Source organism: Panicum virgatum, chromosome 8N (assembly GCF_016808335.1).
Source record: "Panicum virgatum strain AP13 chromosome 8N, P.virgatum_v5, whole genome shotgun sequence".
Taxonomy (NCBI): domain Eukaryota; kingdom Viridiplantae; phylum Streptophyta; class Magnoliopsida; order Poales; family Poaceae; genus Panicum; species Panicum virgatum.
The window spans coordinates 46394196-46415679 of record NC_053152.1 but is presented as its reverse complement, the minus strand read 5'-3'; the positions used below and the strand labels follow the sequence as shown (position 1 = coordinate 46415679).

The 21484-nt window shown below is 47.8% G+C and overlaps 2 protein-coding genes across 2 annotated transcripts; both read left to right on the top strand.

The window, feature by feature from the left end:
- The first annotated feature begins 512 nt into the window (after positions 1–512).
- On the top strand, positions 513–14506 carry LOC120686194 (putative disease resistance RPP13-like protein 1). The gene is made up of 2 exons (XM_039968369.1): positions 513–933; positions 12678–14506. The coding sequence occupies exons 1-2, from the start codon at positions 619–621 to the stop codon at positions 13284–13286; spliced, it is 924 nt and encodes a 307-aa protein (XP_039824303.1). The 5' UTR covers positions 513–618; the 3' UTR covers positions 13287–14506.
- On the top strand, positions 13314–17015 carry LOC120685150 (disease resistance protein RGA2-like). The gene has a single exon (XM_039966980.1). It carries the CDS (start codon positions 13314–13316, stop codon positions 17013–17015), a length of 3702 nt encoding a protein of 1233 aa, XP_039822914.1.
- Positions 17016–21484: the final 4469 nt, after the last annotated feature.

Sequence of the window (21484 nt, the reverse complement as noted above, 5' to 3'; positions counted from 1 at the left end):
GACGGATCAGGTGCTGCAGTTGTTATTGAAAATTTAAAATAATTACGGAGTCTCTAGGGATGGGTGACGCCCTCACCTACCTCTAAGGGCGGATCAACTACTACAGTAGCTTCGCCTTTTTTATAGGATTGGTTTACATTTTGACCTGTACTTGAAAAAACGGGATGTTCCAACGAAATCGTTTTTGTCGTAGTGGATTATTTCTGCTAGTAATAGAAGGTGAGTGTAGAATAATATTGTACACCTGTGTGTGTGATGTAGGATAGCATTACTGTATGGATTCATTCCTTTCAATGAGTGTTTTCACAATATTAAAAAAAAGAATACTGTTTTACATGTCTTCTGCAGCAAAACGACTACCACGATTCGAGTGTGAAATAGACGAGTGTGATAGGCCGCATTTGACCTGACTACACGGGGCGGAGTGGTTGGTCTGACACCGACTGTGGCCGGTTTCCTTGGGCTTAATTTCAAAGCTGCTAACGCATCCTTGCTTGGGCTTAATAAAACATCCCAAGTTCCACACCCCGCGTTGTCTCTTCGTCGTCCTCCACCTCCGGCCAGCTCGTAGTTGTTGTCCCCGTCGACCGTCGTCCCTGGTCCCAGCGTCGTCGTGAGATGGATAAGGCGATTGTTCCAGACATCGGAGTCGTCGACGACGACCCCAAGCTGCCGCTATGGGCTTCCGGCGCCGGTTTACGGGTCGAGGTGGTGGAGCGACTCGTTGCTGCCCACCGAGATCTCCACTCGGTGCTCACGGAGGCTCAGGAGATGGAGATCCAGAACCCGGCGCTGGTTCGACACCTCAGGGAAGAAGCCGAGCACAAGGCATACGGTGCCGAGGATCTCCTCGGCGCGCTGGAGTACTACCGCATCCAGGGCGAGGTGGAGCAAGACGAACACAACGACGACCACGACGACGACAACAGTAAGGTCAGCTCCTAACATCCTGTCGAAATTCCGGCCGGTGGGATTTTCTTTTTTCACTACAATTTGTTTCGCGTTTAATTACCTTCGATGAAGTTTATCAAAACGGAATCTTGGACAAATAGAGAAAACGCGTTTTCTATTCATATTCAGTACAGGAAAACCCGGAAATATCATAACTTCGTTGACATTTAATGGAGGAAAAATCCCTCAAAACCACGCACTAGCCTGGGATAGGACAAGCATGACTGCTAACTTAATAGTTAATACTTCCTCTTTCAGAAATATAATCTTGTATTTTTCTACTACATAATAATGTAAGAAAGTAGGATTGGTGTAATATTGTGGATGTATTGCATTGAGGTCTCGGCCGGTATATATAAGAGTACAAGATTTGGGGGGTAAGGCTCCCCGAGATACATATGGCAGTTTACGATACATATATCTACAACTACCAAATATACTCTAATACTCCCCCCGCAGTCACAACGGGAGCACCGCATACGGTGAGACTGGAGAAGAAGCCGAAAGCAGTAGCCAACGGACTAACATCCCTCTGCAGTCATAAAGTCAGTGTGGTGCGGATGCTACGACTGGAGAGAAAACCGGCGAGTAACTCATGCGGATGGTAGCCCTTTGTGCCGATGTCGAGGTAGCCGAGCTAGAGGGCAAGGAGCCATGGTCGAAGATGTCGTGCGTAGAGTAGCCGAGGTCGACGTAGAGTTGTTGAGGCTGTCGAAGATGAGGTAGCTGCACATGAAGCCGCGGGCGCACAAGGAGGTGCCATGGTGGTGGCGTAATGGGGAAGACGCCGGAGACGAAGATGGCGACGCGTCGAGGCAGTCGTAGAGGAAGCGATGCCGAAGTCGATGCAGTCAGGCCATCGGGCGACACATGCCCGGGTTTGCCAGGCTCGGGAATGCGCCGGGGACGATGGGCACGCACTGGTGTTGCCAATACCGGACGTGCACGAGAGGATGCACAGCCAGACGCCGTCGCCGGGGGGGACCAGCAGAGAAGGCCTCCATGGCGGGTCGCAGGCGCAGAAGAAGGCGAGGTAGAAGACGCCAACGCCTGCTATTTCTGGAGTAGACGAAGTAGTCGGGAACGAGATGGCGACACTGGCGACGTGGTTGTGCTAGACGAAGTGAGGAGGGGAACCTAGAATTTCTAGCACAAGGGCGAATGATCCGGATGACACGGCGGCGGCGCTCGAAAGAGACGGCGAAGAACTCGTACATCTTGATGAAGACCATGCGCAAAGGGCGCAGCGACGCGTAGTTGACGAGGAGATCGTGGATGTGGTCGGCGGCGGTGTAGATGCAGTGACAGAGGAGACATGTGTGGAACCGCTGCTGCTCGAAGAGACGACATAGCGGCAGCCCTCCATGCTCGGGGAAGATGCACGCGTACTGAGAACACCCGTCCCAGATCCGTGCGTGTATGCTGATCGGCTGATCAGACCGAGGGTGAACACACGAGACAACGGATGACGATGCCGCGCAGATCGGAAATATGGTGGAGAAGTCGGGGACGATCAGCTTGGAGACCGTGTCGCGGAGGGGCCTGGCGGTGCTGCTGGTGGTGCACCGGTGTGCACCGCACGCCAGCCCAGGCGACACGGGTGTTGAAGTAAAACGGCCGGTGATGATGTCGAAGAAGAGGCATGCGGTCGACGGGCAGTGGGCGACGCAATCTCAATCAGTGATCAAGTAAAAAATAAGAGAAATTACCAAAAAAAACTAATCAGCAGCAACATCTCGTGTGGACCTCCGGGTGCGCGTAGCACAAGCCTCTCATCCTCTCTACTCCTCCCGGCTCCCACGGTCAACGCAGCAAGCCCGTGGGGAGAGAGAGAGCCGAACCAGAGGGGGGAGAGAACTTGGCAGATGGTGATGGGAGGGGGCAGCCGGAGCGAATCACCAGGGGCGGCGGAGGACTTTGACGGGGCGCGCAGGTCCTAGTCATCCGAGGTGGAGACGCACTGGAAAGCGGGCGGCACGGATCTTTGCCGGCGGCGGCAGGGGATCCGCTGGAGCAGGTCCCAGCCGGCAGCGGCGGAGCCGCTCCAGGCGGCGCGAGTCCCTGCGCCGGCGACGGAGGAGCCTGCCGGGTCAGGCAGCGCAGGTCTCGGCCGGCGGCGGTGCGGATCCCCGTGCAGCGACGACGGGGCGACGAAGGGGATGGGACGGAGCCGGCGCCCTGGTGTAGACGAGGGCAGCGGCGGATCTCCGCCAGGAAGGAGCCGCGGGCCGAGGCCGGTGTGCTAGAGGAGTCCGGCACGGCGGAAGAGGCTAGCGCGGATCCGCTCATAGGAGGAGGGTACGGCGGAGCTGGACCGCCAGCGACGGATCCCGCCAGGGGAGGAGCAGGAGGAGGCCAAGGCTAGCCCGCGGACGGCGACACCCAGATAGGTTCTTCACGATCTATTGCTGCTTGACGACGATGGCGGCGGATCAGATAGATCTACCGCGACACCTAGAGGATCGACAGATCGATGGATCAGCCGAGAGGTGGTGGAGGCCGCGCCCCCCGGCGGAGATCGACATCTCCCTGGGGGGCGCTAGCAGATCGTCGTGGGGGCACGCTGGATGCGCGTCGTGATGGTCAGGAGCGCTGGCGGCGGGGAAGGAGGGGCGCCGGCGGCGCGAGCAGCGGAAAACTAGGGTTTGTGGTCTAGGGTTAGAACCCAAACTCGTGATACTATGTAGGAAAGTAGGATTGGTGTAATGTTGTGGATGTATTGCATTGAGGCCTCGCCCGGTATATATAAGAGTACAAGACTTCGGGGGCAAGGCTCCCCGAGATACATATGGCAGTTTACGATACGTATATCTACAACTACCAAATATATTCTAATAAATAAAAATGCACTCGTCGAGTGTTGTTCGTTCAAAAAAAAATACTCCTTCTATTTGACACCCCAGCCCAAAGGCTTAATAAGATTAATAGAATACTCATACCTATAAGTTGCAACTTTTTTCCCGAAGCCGATCTCCAAAGAACTCCGAGGTTAAGCATGCTTGGCTCAGAGAAATTTGAGGATGGGTGACCGACCAGGAAGTTCTTCTCGTGTGCGCACGAGTGAGGACAAAGCGTGCAAAAAAGATTGTGTTAGTCTGCGAGGGTAGTCTATGTCCTGGATAAACTGCCAGATGTAAGCGGGCCCAGCCTCGAGGAGGCGGGACGTTACACTCTCCCTTCCCGAAAGATAGATATTTTAGAAATGTCAAACACATTACTCTTAGTAGGAAATGACTTTGTTGGCTCTATAGCAATTATGATTGAAACCCGTATTATTTATTTTGTTTTCTATATCTTCAATAAATACATATGCATTGGAACTAGAAATGTAGAATCTACTTAAACATTTTATTGGCTCTATTTGTATTTCTATACAATTTTTTCTCGATACTTGATATTACTTTAATTAGATAGATTTTACTAGATAAATAAATACTTTTTTGTGTAATAAATTTTAAAGGTTAAAATAACAACTGTTTTAGGACAGAGGGAGTAAAAAAAATTAGAAGCAAAAAATCAGTTTGACAACTTCGAACCCTTATTAACAAACATCTCAAATTAACTAAAATATTATACTGGACATCGTCATCACCCCTAAGCGGTTTGTTTACCCCATTGATTCGAAACTTAATTGTGTAGTTGTCTAATGAAGGATTCCAATAAATCCTATAGGAAATTTCCCAATATGCTCCTCCAAGATGTGATTTATTTCCTTCTCTCTTGCGCCTCACACGACGTACACCCACAACTTTTCTTATTTGAAAAGGATCTTTGTGCGCATGCAATTTATTTATGTGAAAAGACTTTTGCATGCATCCGGATAGATCTGATGATTATAGGCCACCCGACAAATTGACCACCCGATGACGGGTAGAGTGTTCGTGCTGAACGGAAGAATAATGACGTCCGTAATTCCCGGAGAGGCGACCGAGGCGATCCTAGGCGACTCTGAATTCCCGACCCCGATCTGATCTCCTCACCGGCGATCTGATCTGCTAACGCCGCCGGCCACTCGGCCACGGCGTCCACGCCCCGCCGTCACCACTGCAGTGTGGCGTCGGACCCCGCAAACCGTCGGTTAGCCGTCCGGGCGCCGCCGTCCATATATACCGCTAGGGTTTTGCCGCTTAGGTGCTCTAGGTCGGGATTTCTTTTCTGTGGCTGCACTCTGATCGTGCAGGCTACACAGGTGTGTGCCATCCAGTCCATCCATGGCATCGGCTGGGAGTGGCAGATCGGGGGGAGGGGACTGTACCCCAAACCCTAATGTTGCTGACTTGCTCCAAAACCTCAAGATCACGGAAGAGGAGGGAGCGGTCTTGGAGTTTAGCGATGATGAGGACTCTGAGGCCTTGGCGCCAGAAGTCTGGGCCCTGGTAGGCAAGGTCCTCTCACCGGTTCCGGTGAAGGTGAGCACCGTGTACTCAGCTATGAGACCTGTCTGGGGCAACCCGGTGGGTCTCAAGATGCGAGCAGTGGGCGAGAAGATTAACAACCTGTTCGTGGTGGAGTTTGGCTGCCCCCGTGATATGGAGAGGATTATGGTTGCATCACCATGGATGGTTGGGAAGTACTCTATTCTGCTGAAAGAATATGATGAGAAACTAAGCCCTGCAGAGATCGTTTTTGAACATGTGGAGCTCTGGGTACGCATTCTGAACCTACCCCTCGGCTGGATGAATAGGTCGAGAGGCTCCCGGGCCATGGATTTGGTGGGGAAGGTTGTGCAGATGGATGTCGATGCAGATGGAAAAGCATGCGGGGCCTTCCTGAGGGCACGTGTGGCCATTCAAATTGACAAGCCAGTGAGACGGGGGATTTTCCTTCGAGTTAACAAAAACGAAGACCCTCGTTGGTTCCCGATTCAGTACGAAAGGCTTCCGTACATATGTTTTCACTGTGGTCTAATGGGGCACTCAACTATGGAGTGCCCCACGCCGGCGGGGAGGAATGAAGTTGGGAAGCTACCATATGATGTCAACCTGAGGGCTCCGGAAGAAAAGAAACATCGTTTGCAAACCTTTGCTGCGGCGGCTGTGGAGTCCTTTGGCAGTGGATCATCGTCCGGGTTCAGGCATTCTAGTCGTGGCACTAAATCAGATAGTAAGGGCGCTCGATCAAATGATGATGGCTCACGCAACTCTAAAAGTCAGGTTGGTGACTCGGGAGAACCTGAAGTTCAGTCCCCGCTAAAGAAGAGTGGGAAGGAAATTCTGCAGGAGGAAGCTGATGGCCAGCCTGCTGCAGGTAAGAAGCTAGTTTTTGAGGCAATGGAAGAGGACTATCGTCAGGGTCCTAGGAAGAGGAAATCTAAGCCAATGGCGAGGGGTACACAGACTCCTAATCTCAACTTAACCCTGGGTGCTTCACATGCCCTCGTTCCAGTGGGCACTGTCTCAACCCGGGTGAACCAGTTGGTTGGTGGAGGGGAGTTGAATGGTGATAGCATGATTGAAACCTTAAAGAAGCAAAGGCGGGGTACCTCACACAACACAGGATCGGCGGCGGCAGCGAGTGGCAGCCCCCGCCGGGCACAATGAATCTGCTTAGTGTGAACTGCCGGGGCTGCGGGAAGCCCGAGGCAGTTTAGGAACTTCTCCACGTAGTGGAGGAGAAACAGCCAGCTGTTGTCTTCTTGATGGAGACAAGGATGAATGAAGAACGTGCTCGTGGAGTTCAACGTGCTCTCGGCTTCCCCAATGCAATTGTGGTGAAGTCGGAGGGACGTAGTGGTGGTCTGATTCTGATGTGGAGGGGGGATGTGGTCATGGCTGAACAGAGTAAGTCACGGTCGCATATCGATGTGCTACTCTCATGTGTAAACTTAAGTGTGGTGCAATGGCGGTTCACCGGTTTCTATGGGGAGCCGCGAAGAGAACGAAGGAAGGAAAGCTGGTACTTAATGAGGTTTCTTAGGGCACATTCATCTGTCCCGTGGCTGTGTGTGGGTGACTTTAATGAAGTGCTGGCGGCGGAGGAGCAAATAGGTGTCATTGAAAGGGAACAGTGGCAAATGGCGGCGTTCTCGGATGCTGTCAATGACTGTCGCCTGATGGACCTGGGATATCATGGTCTCCCCTATACGTGGGATAACAGGCAAGATGCGGATAGGAATGTTAAAGCTCGGCTAGACCGTGCTCTAGGGGATGACAAGTTCCTGGAGTCCTTTAGGGATACAGAGGTCTTCCATATCCCTCTAGCAAAATCTGATCACTGTGGGATCTTAGTTGAGGTTCGACAAAAGGCCCGGGTGAGACCAGGGCGAGGCAGAAGGAAGGCAAAACCGTTCCGTTATGAGAATATGTGGCAAAGGCATGGCGAATATGTGGATTTTGTAAACAGGGTTTGGGATCCAGGCTTGGATCAACCTGACCTGACAGTGGTCGCGAACGCTCTCTCGTCTTTGCAGAATTCCTTGAAGGCGTGGGATCGGGAGGTCTTTGGATCAGTCAAAAAACAGGTCAGAGAATTAAGGGATGCTCTAGAAGTGGAGAGGAGCAGCACTTTTTACCGAGGCCCGACAGATAGAGAACGGGATATTATGTCTAAGCTCTCTGAGGTTCTGGCTAGGGAGGAGATGATGGAGAGGCAACGGTCGAGAATTTCTTGGTTAAAAGAAGGCGATCGTAACACAGATTTTTTTCAGGCTAAGGCTCGTGCAAGAAGTCGTTCAAACAGAATTAAATTGCTGAAAGATGATAGTGGTCGTACCTTTACAGAACAGGAGGACTTGGAGAAACTGGCTTGTGACTTCTACCACCGTCTTTTCTCGGCACAGGAGGATCTTGAGCCTGAGCTGGTATGCAAATATGTCGTGAGGAAAGTAACGCCGGCTATGTGTGATCTGTTGGAACAGACTTACTCTGAAGATGAAGTTGAGGCGGCATTATTTCAGATGTCGCCAAACAAGTCACCTGGTGTTGATGGATTCAATGCAGGCTTTTTTCAAGCACATTGGCAGCTGGTCAAATCATGTGTGGTGCCTGCGGTGCTTAGCTTCTTGAATGGGGGAGTGCTACCGGAGGAGGTAAACAAGACCCTGTTGGTTCTTATTCCAAAGATTAACAATCCCCAAGAACTATCTCAATACAGACCAATCTCTCTTTGCAATGTTCTTTATAAGATCTGTTCGAAGACGATGGCCAACCGGCTGAGGAAAATTCTTGACGAAGTGATTTCGATGGAACAAAGTGCCTTTGTGCCTGGGAGACTTATCACTGATAACGTGCTCATTGCTTATGAGTGTGTTCATTATTTGAGAAATAAGAAGGGTAAGACTGGGGGTTGTGCAATCAAACTTGACATGGCTAAGGCGTATGATCGGGTTGAATGGCAATATTTGGATGCAATTATGAAAGCTTTGGGTTTTCCGATCTCTTGGTGCAATCTGGTGATGAAGTGTGTCACATCGGTTACCTTCTCTGTGAGGGTGAATGGAGTGTTTTCGGATTGCTTCAAGCCATCGAGAGGAATTCGCCAAGGTGATCCGATATCTCCGTATTTATTTCTACTCTGCACGGAGGGTCTCTCGAGCATGCTGCAGAACATTGGCCCCCGATACATCTCTAAAGGGATCCGGGTTGGTGTGGCTGCCCCGTGGATATCCCACCTACTCTTTGCAGATGACTGTATGATCTTTACCCAGGCGTCTAAGAAGGGTGCAGATAGGATCGCTGCAATTCTTGAGGATTATAATCGGGGCTCAGGGCAGCTTGTTAATAAGAATAAGTCAGCCGTCTTCTTTAGCCCCAACTGCGATCAGGAATGCAGATCGGAAGTATTGACAAGGCTGCAAATTGATACTGAAGCTTTGGGAGAAAAGTACTTGGGTCTCCCCACGGCGGCTGAGAGGGGAGATGCAGATGCTTTCAATTATGTGCCTGCTCGGGTTCGAAGTTTTATTTCTGGTTGGGCAGAGAAGCAACTAAGCTGTGCAGCTCGGGAAGTTCTAATTAAAGCAAATGCTCAGGCGGTGCCGACTTATCCGATGTCGTGTTTTAAGCTCTCGCCGGGGATTTGTAAGAAAATCACATCGATGGTCTCAAACTATTGGTGGGGGAGTTCGGTGGATAATCATAAAATCCATTGGCTGCGTTGGGAAAAGTTGACAAGGCCCAAGATTCATGGCGGTATGGGTTTCAGGGATTTTAATCTTTTTAACCAAGCGATGCTAGGGAAGCAGGGTTGGAGACTGCTTATGAGACCAGACTCGTTATGTGCAAAAGTCCTGAAGGGGAAATATTATCCTTCAACTGATTTCCTCTCTGCGACTAAGAAAAAACGCAGTTCGGTGACTTGGAGATCTATTCTTTGGGGCCGGGAGGTGCTGAAGAAGGGCCTGATTAAGCGAGTTGGACCGGGCAACATCGATGTTTGGAGGGACAATTGGATACCAGGCTTGCGACCATTCAAGCCGCTGGTTCGCCTCCCGACTGCGGAGGTGGACAAGGTAGCCGACCTCTTTATTCCCGGTACCCGACTGTGGGATGAACAAGAGGTGCGCAGATCTTTCCTGGCGCTAGAAGCGGAGGAGGTGCTCAAGATCAAACCAAGTCTCAGGTTGCAACATGATGTACTGGCCTGGGCCTTGGAAAAGAATGGTACCTACTCCGTCCGGTCTGCATATAGAATGTTGAAGGATGATCATTGGGCTGTGTCTATGGCAGGGTCGAATGAACAGGCACCTTCAGAACAGTCCAACGTCTGGCGGGCGATGTGGCGAGTGAATGTGCCGCCCAAGATCAGAGTGTTCTGGTGGAGGGTGATTCATAACTCGCTCCCGTCTAAGTCAGAGATGAAGAGAAGGCATATAGAGAAGGAGAGTTTTTGTGAAGTCTGTGGTGATCCAGATGAATCATTGTATCATGTTTTTTTCTTGTGCCCGGTGGCGAAGAGACTATGGGCAGAGATCAAAAGGTTGTTCGGGATCAGGATTAATACTCTTCACCCTCAATCCTGGACAGCGGATATCTTCAGACAAGAAGTGTGCTCGAGCTCTAGTGTGGAATGGTTAATTTGTGGAGCTTGGGCATTATGGAATGGGAGAAATAATCGTCGGCATGGACGGAAGGTGTGGGAACCTGGAGCCATCGCAAGGTATATATCCGGGTTGATTGAGGAGATGTCTTTTCTGAAAATGCCGGCGAAGTCAAAGAATACAGCCGGGGTGGTACACTGGAAACCTCCGATGCCTGGGTGGGTTAAGATCAACACTGACGCTTCCTTCTATCCTAATTCATCTTCTGGCGCAGCAGGGGTGGTGATCCGAGATGATATGGGAGCGGTGTGTTCAGGTGCGGCTCGCTGGTTCGACAATGTACAAGATGCTTTGATGGCTGAAGCATTGGCAGCGAGGGAGGGCTTGGAGCTTGCGGTGGAGATGGGTTATGATCGTATAATCTTGGAAGTGGACTGCAAGAACCTCAAGACTTTGATCGAGGATGGCTCGGGGGTTCGCTCTTCGATTGGGGGACTTTGCTTCGACATTACAGAGCTTAGTAAGATGTTTAGTGAATTTAGAATTGAGTGGGTGAGTAGAGGTGCCAACTCGGTCGCTCATTACTGTGCCTGTACGGTATCTGCGACTGAGCGCTCTCTTTTGGCGTGACGATGTTCCGGATTGGTTGTCCGAACTCGCAGCCATTGATTGTAATTTGATTCCAAGTTAGTGAAGGCTCTGTGATGCTCAAAAAAAAAAATTGACCACCCGATGACCCGACCAGTGCATCGCGTGGGCTCGAGCAAGCTTGCATGCCCTTTATTTTGACCCAAATCCTAAAAAGCCCTAAAATTATCTAAAAAGTAACTACAGATCTGGCCCGACAACCCGACCAATTGTCGGGCCAGGTGTGGGCTCAAATTTTGGATGTGACATTGGGTTTGAACCATCAAACTATCGGGCTTTTATTAAAAAGAATTCATCAGAATATATCAAATATGTGTCTTAACTGTTTCGTCAAATGTCTCGTTAGTTGAAATGCATGCAGGGGTTGAAACGGAATATAGATTGAGTATTTTTGTGGAAAAATATAGCCATCCAAAACTTCTTCAAGGAAATAGAAATGATGTTCCAAAAAGTAATCATGTTATCCTCATTTTGCATGCAACCAAATTAAACTATTCATAATTGGACTTGGCACCTAACCGTGTGTTTGGTTGGAGGGTTGGGGCGAACCCGGATGGGTCGGACCCGTTTTTTGGCTGTTTGGTTGAGGGTTGAGGGTTGAGTGAGGGATGAGTCGAACCCCTAGGGAATATACCCCTAATATGCGGGTTGGCTCCGTCCGCCATATTTTGAGGGACGGAGCGGCTCCCATGGGTTCCGTCACGCGGCGTCATTTCTGTCTCTTCGCGAACGCAACGCGGACTCCGGCAGCGGCGAGCCCGGTGGTGGGTGGAGCTCTGCGGCGGCGGGGCGGAGCAGGGCGGTGATTCCGTCTCCTCAGCGTGCGGTGGCGGCGGGGCAGAGCAGGGCGGTGTTTCCGTCTCCTCTGCTTGCGGCGGCAGCAGGGCGGAGCAGGGCGAAGGAGGCGGGGCCGGCCGCGGCGGCGGCGGGCGGAGGAGGCCGTGCCGGCCACGGCGGCGGGAGGAGGAGGTGGGGCAGGCCGCGGCGACGGCGGACGGAGGAGGCCGAGGCGGGCGGAGGCCATGGTGGGCAGAGGAGGCCAGGGCCGGCGAGCGCCGCAGGGCAAGGCGGAGGAGGCCGCGGCTGGCGGCCGGATCTGGTGAAGGCGGAGGAGACCGGGGTGGAGGCTTCGGAGGAGACCGGGGTGAAGGCGCAGCCGGCGGCGGGGGGCCCGACGAGCTGCGCGGCAGGCCCCCCTTCCCGTCGGGCTAAGGAAGAAGATAAGGGAGAGAAAAAAATAAAAAGAAAAAGAAAAAAGTGAGAGGTTGACAGGTGAGGTCCATTGGTCGCAAGTGGGACCCTCATTAACGGTGTTATCATGCCATCCAACCCGTATTCCCAATTCCTTCAACCAAACATGAAATGAGTTCACTCCGTCCCCAAAATCAAAAGTACAACCAAACAATGGATGGGTCAGCTCCGTCCCCAAAATCCGGGTTGGATCCAACCCAACCCATTGATCCGGCAACCAAACACACGGTAAGAAGTTCTTACGCATTCCAGTGCTACAGGGTAGAGTGTGAATGTATGGATCCAGACTATTGTTTGCAAACACATTACCACACTACATTCCATGGAATTGTATATATTGGTTTTGGTGGGAAATACTGTCATACCATACAAAGCCATCAAATGATTTGTTTTCCTAAATATATACATGTTATAGTCAAAAGTGACACGCACATGCAAGGCACACACATCACTACACACACATGCACATATATACTCCCTCCATCTTAGATTAATATGGAGCGAATTTTAGTTTGACATAGTCTTCAAAATTCAACTTTGACTATTAGTATTTCTCATAATATAGTGCTTGCATCGACAAACTAATTTGGTACAATGTATTTTGAGATTAAAATTTAGTGGAATAGTTTCTGTCCACAAAACATACCTATTATTTTCACTGATTAGTAATAGCTAGCTAAATCATAAAAATACCCGAATATTTCAATAAGATGCATGCACTGTCAATGTTCTTGAACAGATCGATGAGGTATATCCGTACATGTATTGTTTGTCTATATATATACATCTTGCAAGACTTAGAATGTTGGTTCAATTTTCTGAATACAAGAATCCATTTTGCTTTGTGCAGCTTGTGCATGACATTGGCGACGGAAACCCGCTTCTCCCGATACCAGCAACGGACATACAGTTGTTCCACAAAGCTGACAGAGAAGTTAGTAACACTTGTCAGCTACCGCATCCTGAAGTAGCTGAGGAAGATATCTCACGTGCGATAGAAAAACAAGTTGTGGAATGTCACAGAATAACAAGTAATGTGCGCAAAGCCCTTGAGCTTGAAGAAGTGAATGAGAAGTGGCTACAGATATACCGGAGAACATCATCATGGACAGATCCTCGGGAGATGTCACCTTTCCCCACGGAACACAAAGTTCATGGGAGGGATCAAGACCGGAACTGTATAATTAGCAAGTTAACAAGCAAGGAATCGGCTGCACAGAACCTCTCCGTCCTCGCCATTGTTGGTAATGGAGGCATGGGGAAGACAACCCTAGCCAAAGTGGGGTACAACGATCCAGCAGTGAGGAAGCATTTTGACAAGGCTCTGTGGCTTCATGTTTCCGTATATTTCAATGAAGCTAAGATCACGCGAGAGCTGTTGGAGCTGTTGCGCGGGGATAGGCACGAAGATATCAGCGACATCAAGGAGCTTCAAAACATTCTTGGATATGAGATATAGTCAAAGCGCGTTCTTGTTCTGGATGACATGTGGGAGGACAATAGAAAGGAGAACTGGGATGTGCTTCTCACACCACTGCGTACCAATGATGCCAAGGGAAACATGGTCATAATCACAACAAGAAAATCATCTGTAGCAAGAATGACAGGAGCAAGACACAACATCAACCTACACGGTTTGAAGGATGAGGAGTTTTGGCCTTTGTTCAAAGAATGCGCCTTTGGGGACAAAAACCATAAAGGGCATTTGAAACTGCAGGAAATCGGGCGAAAGATAGCTGACAAGCTCAAGGGTTATCCTTTGGCAGCAAAAAGTGTAGGCAAACTATTGAGCAGGAGGCTGGACGATGGGTACTGGACTAGAATTTTGGATAACAGTGAATGGAAGGACCAAAAAGGTGATGATGATGTCATACCAGCGTTGAAGATCAGTTACAACTATCTACCAAGGCACCTCCAGAAATGCTTCTCGTACTGTTCCATATTTCCAAAGAATCAGAGGTACCATGTACAGTGGCTAGTTAACATTTGGATTGCCCAGGGTTTTATACCTTTGGCCGACCAGCATACACAAGCAGAGGAGACTGGAAGAAGATATCTAGCAGACTTGATCGATTGGGGATTTTTCCTAAGTGAACCTCCAAGACCATCTTTACTCATGCATGATCTAGTCCATGATTTAGCCCAGATAGTTTCATCTCATGAATCCTTCACCATAGAAGAGTTGAAGCCTCCAGGTGATTTGAACTTCATTCGTCATGTCACTGTAATCACCGAGTCAGCATATTATGGGCAATTCGATGGCACCGTCCTACCGAATAATGAGTACTTCATGCAAGAATTCGCCAACACCTTCTGCACACTGCCAAAAAAGGACCTAAGAACATTGATGCTGTTTGGTGCACACGACTCGAGTTTTGCCAGAACATTTCATCACGAGCTGGGTAATCAGATAAGAGCGGTTCGTGTATTGAACATGGAAGTGGTATATCCGGACCTGAACATGTTGATACCCAATATCTCGGCGTTTATCAATCTCCGGTATCTCTGGCTACGCTCCTTTTACAGAGGCCTTAAATTGCAGCTGCCAGAGGCTATATGTAAGCTGTACCAGTTACAAGTCCTAGATATTAAGGACTTCAATCCTGAGACAGTTGTGCCGAAAGGCCTGCACAAACTGCGCAACTTGCGACATTTTTTTGCCAGAGAGCAGCTACACGCAAAGATAGCCAGTGTTGGAGATCTGGTTTTCCTTCAGGAGCTTATGGCGTTTCACGTCAGAAAGGAGCATGAGTTCGGCATCGCACAGCTGGAGAAGTTGAATGAAATAAGAGGATCAATTAGCATCTACAATCTTCAGATCATAGAAAGCAAGGAAGATGCCAGCAAGGCTAGGCTCAGTGACAAACAATACCTGACTAGTTTGCGGCTGTCATGGGATGATATGCCAACATCCTTGCGCAAACTCAAGATCATAGATGTCCTTGAGCCTCCCATGTGCCTTGAGAAACTCCACATAGAAGGATACAATGGTTCTGCTCCGTCATGGCTGGGTAGCACTGCTGTCTCTCTTACTTCCTTGCAGTCATTACATCTTGAGAAATGCAAATTCTGGTCTACCCTTCCATCCGTCGACGAGTTGCCTCTCCTCCGAGAACTCCATCTGATTAATATGTGTCGCCTCGACAAGATACCACTAGGCCGTGGTTTGAAGGTGTTAGAACTGTGTAACATTCCAAGCCTGAAGCGATTTGTTGAGATCAAAAGTGACCAGCCATACGAGAACCTTGAAGTCATTGAACTGAATGAATGCAACTCTCTAGAGAATTTGCCGTTCCAGCTGTGCTCTTCTGGCACACGAGCTGAGCATCTGTTCCCCAAACTTCGCCGGGTTCAGATATGCGACTGCATCAAGACTAAGTTGCCTCCCTTTCCCATTGCGGATGCCACAACCGATATAGATGTATGGAATGCATGTTTGGACTATATGTCGTTTCAACTTAGCCCTGCAGCAGATGATGAGAGTAGGCTACGCGTCAAATTGGAGGGGCATAGAGTAGGAGAAATGGAAATTTTAGACGAAACAATATTGAGATTCAGCAAACTGAAGGACCTGCAAGAACTGGACATTCGATTGTTTCCAGAGGTGAGATACCTGTCATGGGAGGGACTCCAACAAATGACAGCTTTGAAAAAATTTAAAATGGCAAAATGCCCCAAACTGTTTTCAAGCAGTCCGAAACTTGTTCTGCCGGTGTCAGTTGAAGAGATGGAGTTTGATGGATGTGATATTACAGGGAAACAGCTATCCAATTTGATGTCAAGCCTGCCATTCCTTAAAATCGTCAAGGTACAATACTGCGAAGGGATAAAATGCTTATCTGTGGGAATGCTCGTTGATGCACACAGCACGATGGAAGAAGGTTTGTGGGATATCCCTCCAAGCAGTTTGGTCACCCAAGAGAAATTAGATATATCATTGTCAGACATCCAGTTTTGTAGCAAGAATGGTCTCGGAGAGTTGGGCTCTCTTAAGGGCATTGTCATATGGAAGTGTCCTATGCTTCTCTTTTCCATGGTTTCAGAAGCAGCATCAATGGTACCGGGTCCTAGCCTCCTCCCACCATCACTTTTGAAGCTCGACATTACTGACATGGTTGATGGGCTATTGGCACGCTCAAAGTTGGCCTCTCTCGCTGAATTATGCATTGGCACAAGTCGGCTTTTGATTTCTCTTGATGTGTGTTCATGTACAGCATTACAAAAGCTCAAAATCGAAGAGTGTGACCAGTTACAATCAATTGAAGGTTTACAGAGCCTCACCTTGCTAACCAAGCTGGAAATCTTAAGCTGCTCAAAACTAACATCAGTGCAACTGAATCTCTGCACATCGTTGGAGAAACTGAATATTGACGGATGTGATGCATTATGTACACTTGAAGGCTCAGGTTCTCTAACCTCCCTGAAAGAAGTGTGGATATCAACAAATCCAGTTCTATCGTACGTGGAGCTGCATTCCTGCTGGGCATTGGAGAATCTCTGCATTACAAAGTGTCCTGCGCTGGCAAAATGGCAGGGTTTCAGGTCACTCACTGGTATCAGGTCCTTGCAAGTTTCTGAATCCCCTGGGTTCATATCGGCCTGGAAATCAGCTGCAGAAGAGATGATGAGCGAGGGTCACTACAGTTTCTCAATGCCACTTGAATGCCTGGAAATTGATGACATTGAAGTTCTTTCCATGCCGATATGCAGACAGATAACATCTCTGGAGAGCCTAAAAATCCGTGGTGTTCTTTACACTGCAGGGTCCGACAAAGTGGACATGTTGTTGGAGCATCACGAGCAGGCGCTGCAGCTCCTAACATCCTTGAAGGAGGTGACATTGTCGCATTTTAAACATCTGGAGTCATTACCCTCGAAGATTCATGCCTTGCAGTTACTGCAAAGACTGACTATCTCTAAATGCCCATGCCTGGAGTCATTACCCTTGAAGATCCATGCCTTGCCGTTACTTCAAAGACTGACTATCGATGAATGTCCATGTCTGACTTCACTCCCGGAGGAAGGCCTGCCGCGTTCACTGGTGGAGATGGATCTTATTTATGGCACGGTAGAGTTAGATGCACTTTGCAGGAGTATCTGGAAAGATGCACACTTCCGTCTGTATATCAATAAAGTTGAGCATCTGGGCGCTCCCGTGCCTCATAGCGTAGAGGCGCAGCTAGAATAGATTGATCAAGGCACGGGCACGACATAGCTGCGTGCGACAAGCTTGGAACCTCATGTACGAGCAGCATGCCAGGCGCCAGAGGCCAGACTTCTGTTAGTTGTGCCACCAGGACGGAAGAACAGTATGTGTATGTGCTATATGTAATTTACATTTCAGTACTCAGGTTTCATGCAAACTTTTATACTGGTGGTGGTTTACCTCATGTAGATTATTCAAATTATAAGTATGTTTAGTTTACAAAATATACTATTAAATTTATGTTTCAAAATACCCTCTTGGGATACTGGTTTTGCAATATATGTTCTGCGAGAAATTGATGGTCAAAATTGACTTAAAAGCATGACCCCAAATCGTATACATGCTATGCACTAGAACGAACAGAGTATTGTAGTTGGTTAACTATGTTGCAGAATTACTTAATGGTGATTATTTCCCATATGCATGGTAATCGGCGGCATCGACTGCGACTGTAGTGTCGCCTTCCTTTTTTAGAAAAAAAAAAGGAAGTGCCACCTTCCCTTCTTTATATACTAAGTTGCACTATGTTAACGGCTAATTAGTAGCAGTTGGGATGAATCCAAATGGAGTAGCTGATGCCCTCCTATATCTAGCTGAAAAGTTACTATTATTCAACTAGCTGATGTGTTCCAAGATCCAAATACCCTTTGTGTTGACCCAAGTTACCCACTACGTACCATCCCTTCAGCTACTATTCACCGATGTCGTTGCATCTCTGATCAGCCTCAGGCACTACTATTAAAAAGATTTGTAGAGGGAGCCTCATTTTTTTCTAGGAGCGGCTTAAAAGATAACCTGCTCCTAGAAATGCATTTTTAGGGGCGGGTGAGGGTGATAGCATCACTTGTCCCTGGAAATGGCTACCATTTTTAGGGGCAGATGACGCCATCACCCGCCCCTAGAACTGCATATCTAGGAGCGGGTGATGGCATGACCCGCTCCTAGAAATGTAATATGTTTTTTCCTCTAGATTATAGGACCCAAAGGTTTACAAGATAACTGCAACCATAATACCTAGATGAACATATTAAAAAAAGTACTCCCTCCGTCCCAAAATAATTGCACATCTAGAGTTTGAAATTTGTCCCATAAAAATTGCTACTTTGACCTATCTTCTATAAAAGACAAGAGTATCCGGAATCTTCTTATAGGAAAGACAAGACAATATCCAGACTATTCTCACAAAAGACAAGGGATATTTTGCTAATTTCACACCATACATTGGTTTCCGTGTCCAGTCTTAGAAATGCATTTATTTTGGAACGGAGGGAGTAGTAGTTTGTCAAAGTCTCATTTTGGTGACTTCCTTCAACCTACCATCAAATGGTATGGCAACTTCTACTTGAGCAAAAAAAAGTCAGTGTTTGAATGGCTGTACCTCACGAATCCATTGGGTGCTCTTGAAATTGAAATTAGCAATTAGGATTTTAAAGGTTAAGTGATGCACTGTTGCATCTTTGAATCAGGATCCAACTCTTGCAGAATTAATTCAATTTTGGCTGTATGTTGTGCGTGCACCTCTGTTTTCAAGGCGTCGCCTAGTCGACAAGGCGGTGGCGGCTCACCTTGCTTAAGGTCTCGCCTTAGCCCGCCTTAACCCGCCTAGGCGTCGCCTAGGCGATAAGGCGGTGGTGGATCGCCTCGCCTCGCCTTACCGCTTTAAAAACATAGGCGTGCACTTCCCCAATCCTAATTAATTGCTTTCTCTTTTCTACATTTCTTTTTTTACTAAACTCAAAGGAGTTCTGTGTGGCTACTGTTTGATCCGAATGTCAGACTTGAATCAGTTGTCTTGATTTTGATGGAAGCAAAACGCAAAGACCGCAGACTGAAAGAGAGTGTAGGATGTGAAAAAAAAGTTGCTTTTAGCAGCCTGGGAAGAACAGATACTTGCAGCTCGGCAATGCTACTGGATCCACCGACGGGAAAACACCAACCGCCAGCGTCAGCTGCGGCGCCGTTGTGTTTGCATCCTGTGCCGAGCTGCAAGTATTGCCGTTTAGAGCAAGTATTATAAAAGGCTGAGAACTGGCTGGGATCCTACGTGAAAAAGAGAGAAAGTATGAGAGAGAAGGGAGCAGGCGAATGAAACGCTCGCTTGAGCAGGCGGAGATGATGTGCGGCGCAGGCTATTGGTGAATGCTCTCTGATCTGCATTAAATAACCGTGGGATCCACTGCCACGACGTCTCTTTGCAGCCGGCACCAGGCGTATGCCATAAGTCTTGCTCTTAGATTAAATTGCACGCCTAGGGCCAGTCACCTAATAAGCACTTAAAGCACTCAAAGGAATCCACGTACCATACTTACAATAGCTGTAGCCTAAAAATACTTAAATTGCATGATTTAGATTATATATCCAATTTTAAATCTAATTTTACGGCAAACTCAAAAAAACTTGGGAAACTACAAAGAAATTTAGGCTACATAATAGAGCATAAATTTTCTCATAAGTCAATTTATTCAATTTTAGCAGAAATTATGGAATTGCATTGCAAGATTGGCCAATTGGGGAACGTAGAATCTGATCTGGTTGCTTGCAGGCTTCATACCTCCGCCCGTCCACCTTCCCGTGCGAACGCGGCACGCCGTGCGCCGGTTCGGCTCCCGCGCCGCCGCGCCAGTGGCGCTGCCCTCCAATGCGCCGGGCCGCCGCGCCGCGCGCCCAAGCGTCCGCGCCGGGCCACCGGCTCTTCCAAGCGGCAGGCGATTGTTGCCCCTACTCGTGCCCCTCGGCCGTCGGCCGCCCGCCGCCGCCACCCGCCAAGCAGCTAGCTGTTACTGCCGGGGCGAGTGGGCGGCTGCCTCTCGGGAGTGCTCGACCGAGCAGGTGTACCAGCTCAGATGGGCTTTGCTGGGCCGCGAAGGCGCGAATGAACGATGGGCCGGCCGACGACTAGGGCCAATCCATCTATTTATTCGCTCGGAATTGTTCGTACTAGGAAGAGAAAATTCATTATTCGACCCGACTGCTAGCGCCCGCTTGTCGAATCAGAAAATTTTTATCGGATGGTCCATCGCAATATTAATAATAACAGTTTTTGTAATATTAAAATTATTATTTGCAATATCAAAAAATAGTATACAAATGACTCTGCATATTTGAGGATGGAAAATTTCCACCGCAACATTAACATCATGTTTCATGCAACATCCACTGTGTAATTTAAAAATAATAAAAGTAAATTGCACACACCATACAACAACTTGTACATTTGTATCACTTTGGTCTAAAAAGTAGCGAAACATATAAATGCATACACAATACGGTCATCTGTACACTATGTAGCTGTATTTTGCCAACATATTTCCTACATCTATTTTGTTGTTCCGTCTGAAGCTTCTACTTGCGTTTTGATCCCAGATAGATAGTTTTGAGCCAGACACGTAACCATTGTTCTGAGGCTCCTATTAAAAATTTGCTTTCAACAACACGTAGTTTGTTACACTACCGGTCCAGTTTTGTCTTTTAAGATATTTAAGTAATATTTGTTACTAAAACTTCTGACATGTATATGTATTATGTGTTGTGTTAGGTGGGAATTTAGTGGAAGATTTTTCCAGTGTGGAGATACATTATTTAAGTTTCTTTATTAAATGAGGAAACTATGACATATGAATGAGCAGCAATAATACTATTTCATTTTACTAGGGCATGATCACGTAGTGATGGCATCTAGACCAACAAAATCCCGATGAAACAAACGACATAAACCAAAGTTAAGCAAATAACCGTGGTGTAGATGCTTCAAAGCGTAGGCGTATATAAAAATCACTTATATTCAATTGTTTTGCATGTGTGCACCAGTTTTTAGCATTGTTTTTAAAAAAATCACATCCAAATTCTCTTTTGCACTAATAGTCGTGAATTACCTTTATAGTAAATTAGCAGTGCAACTAATTTATGAATAGTTTATTTTGTGTAGTCCTCTATGTGAAGGACTTCTTTTAATAAGGATGTTGCACACATAGTTAGGACTTTGATGGAAAGAGAGAACATAGATATAGGGTTATACGCATAAAAACATCCACATCACTCTCCTCGGGTGTCAAAATACAACTACATAGAGTACAAAGTACATGTGACCGTATATGCACACATTTAACAAGTTTATGTATCCATTTGCATATTTTGCTACTTGTTAGACCAAAGTGATACAACCATACAACATGTTGTACTGTGGGCGTAATTTACTCAAATAATAATTGCAACATCGGTACTTGAGTCTTTTAATATTGATCGGTTCATCCAATTTTTTTTTGCGTGTTGAACGTCCTATTCCTAGCATCACACAATTCTAGCTGACACTATGAAACTTGCTTATTCCTTCCTTGACCCTCAAATTTTTTTCCTCCTTATCTGAGACAAAATCCAAATTTGGCACTACCATCTATTTTTTACAGTAATAGTATTAAATCAAGTGCGAAAAAGATCATTTTACCCTCAATGCC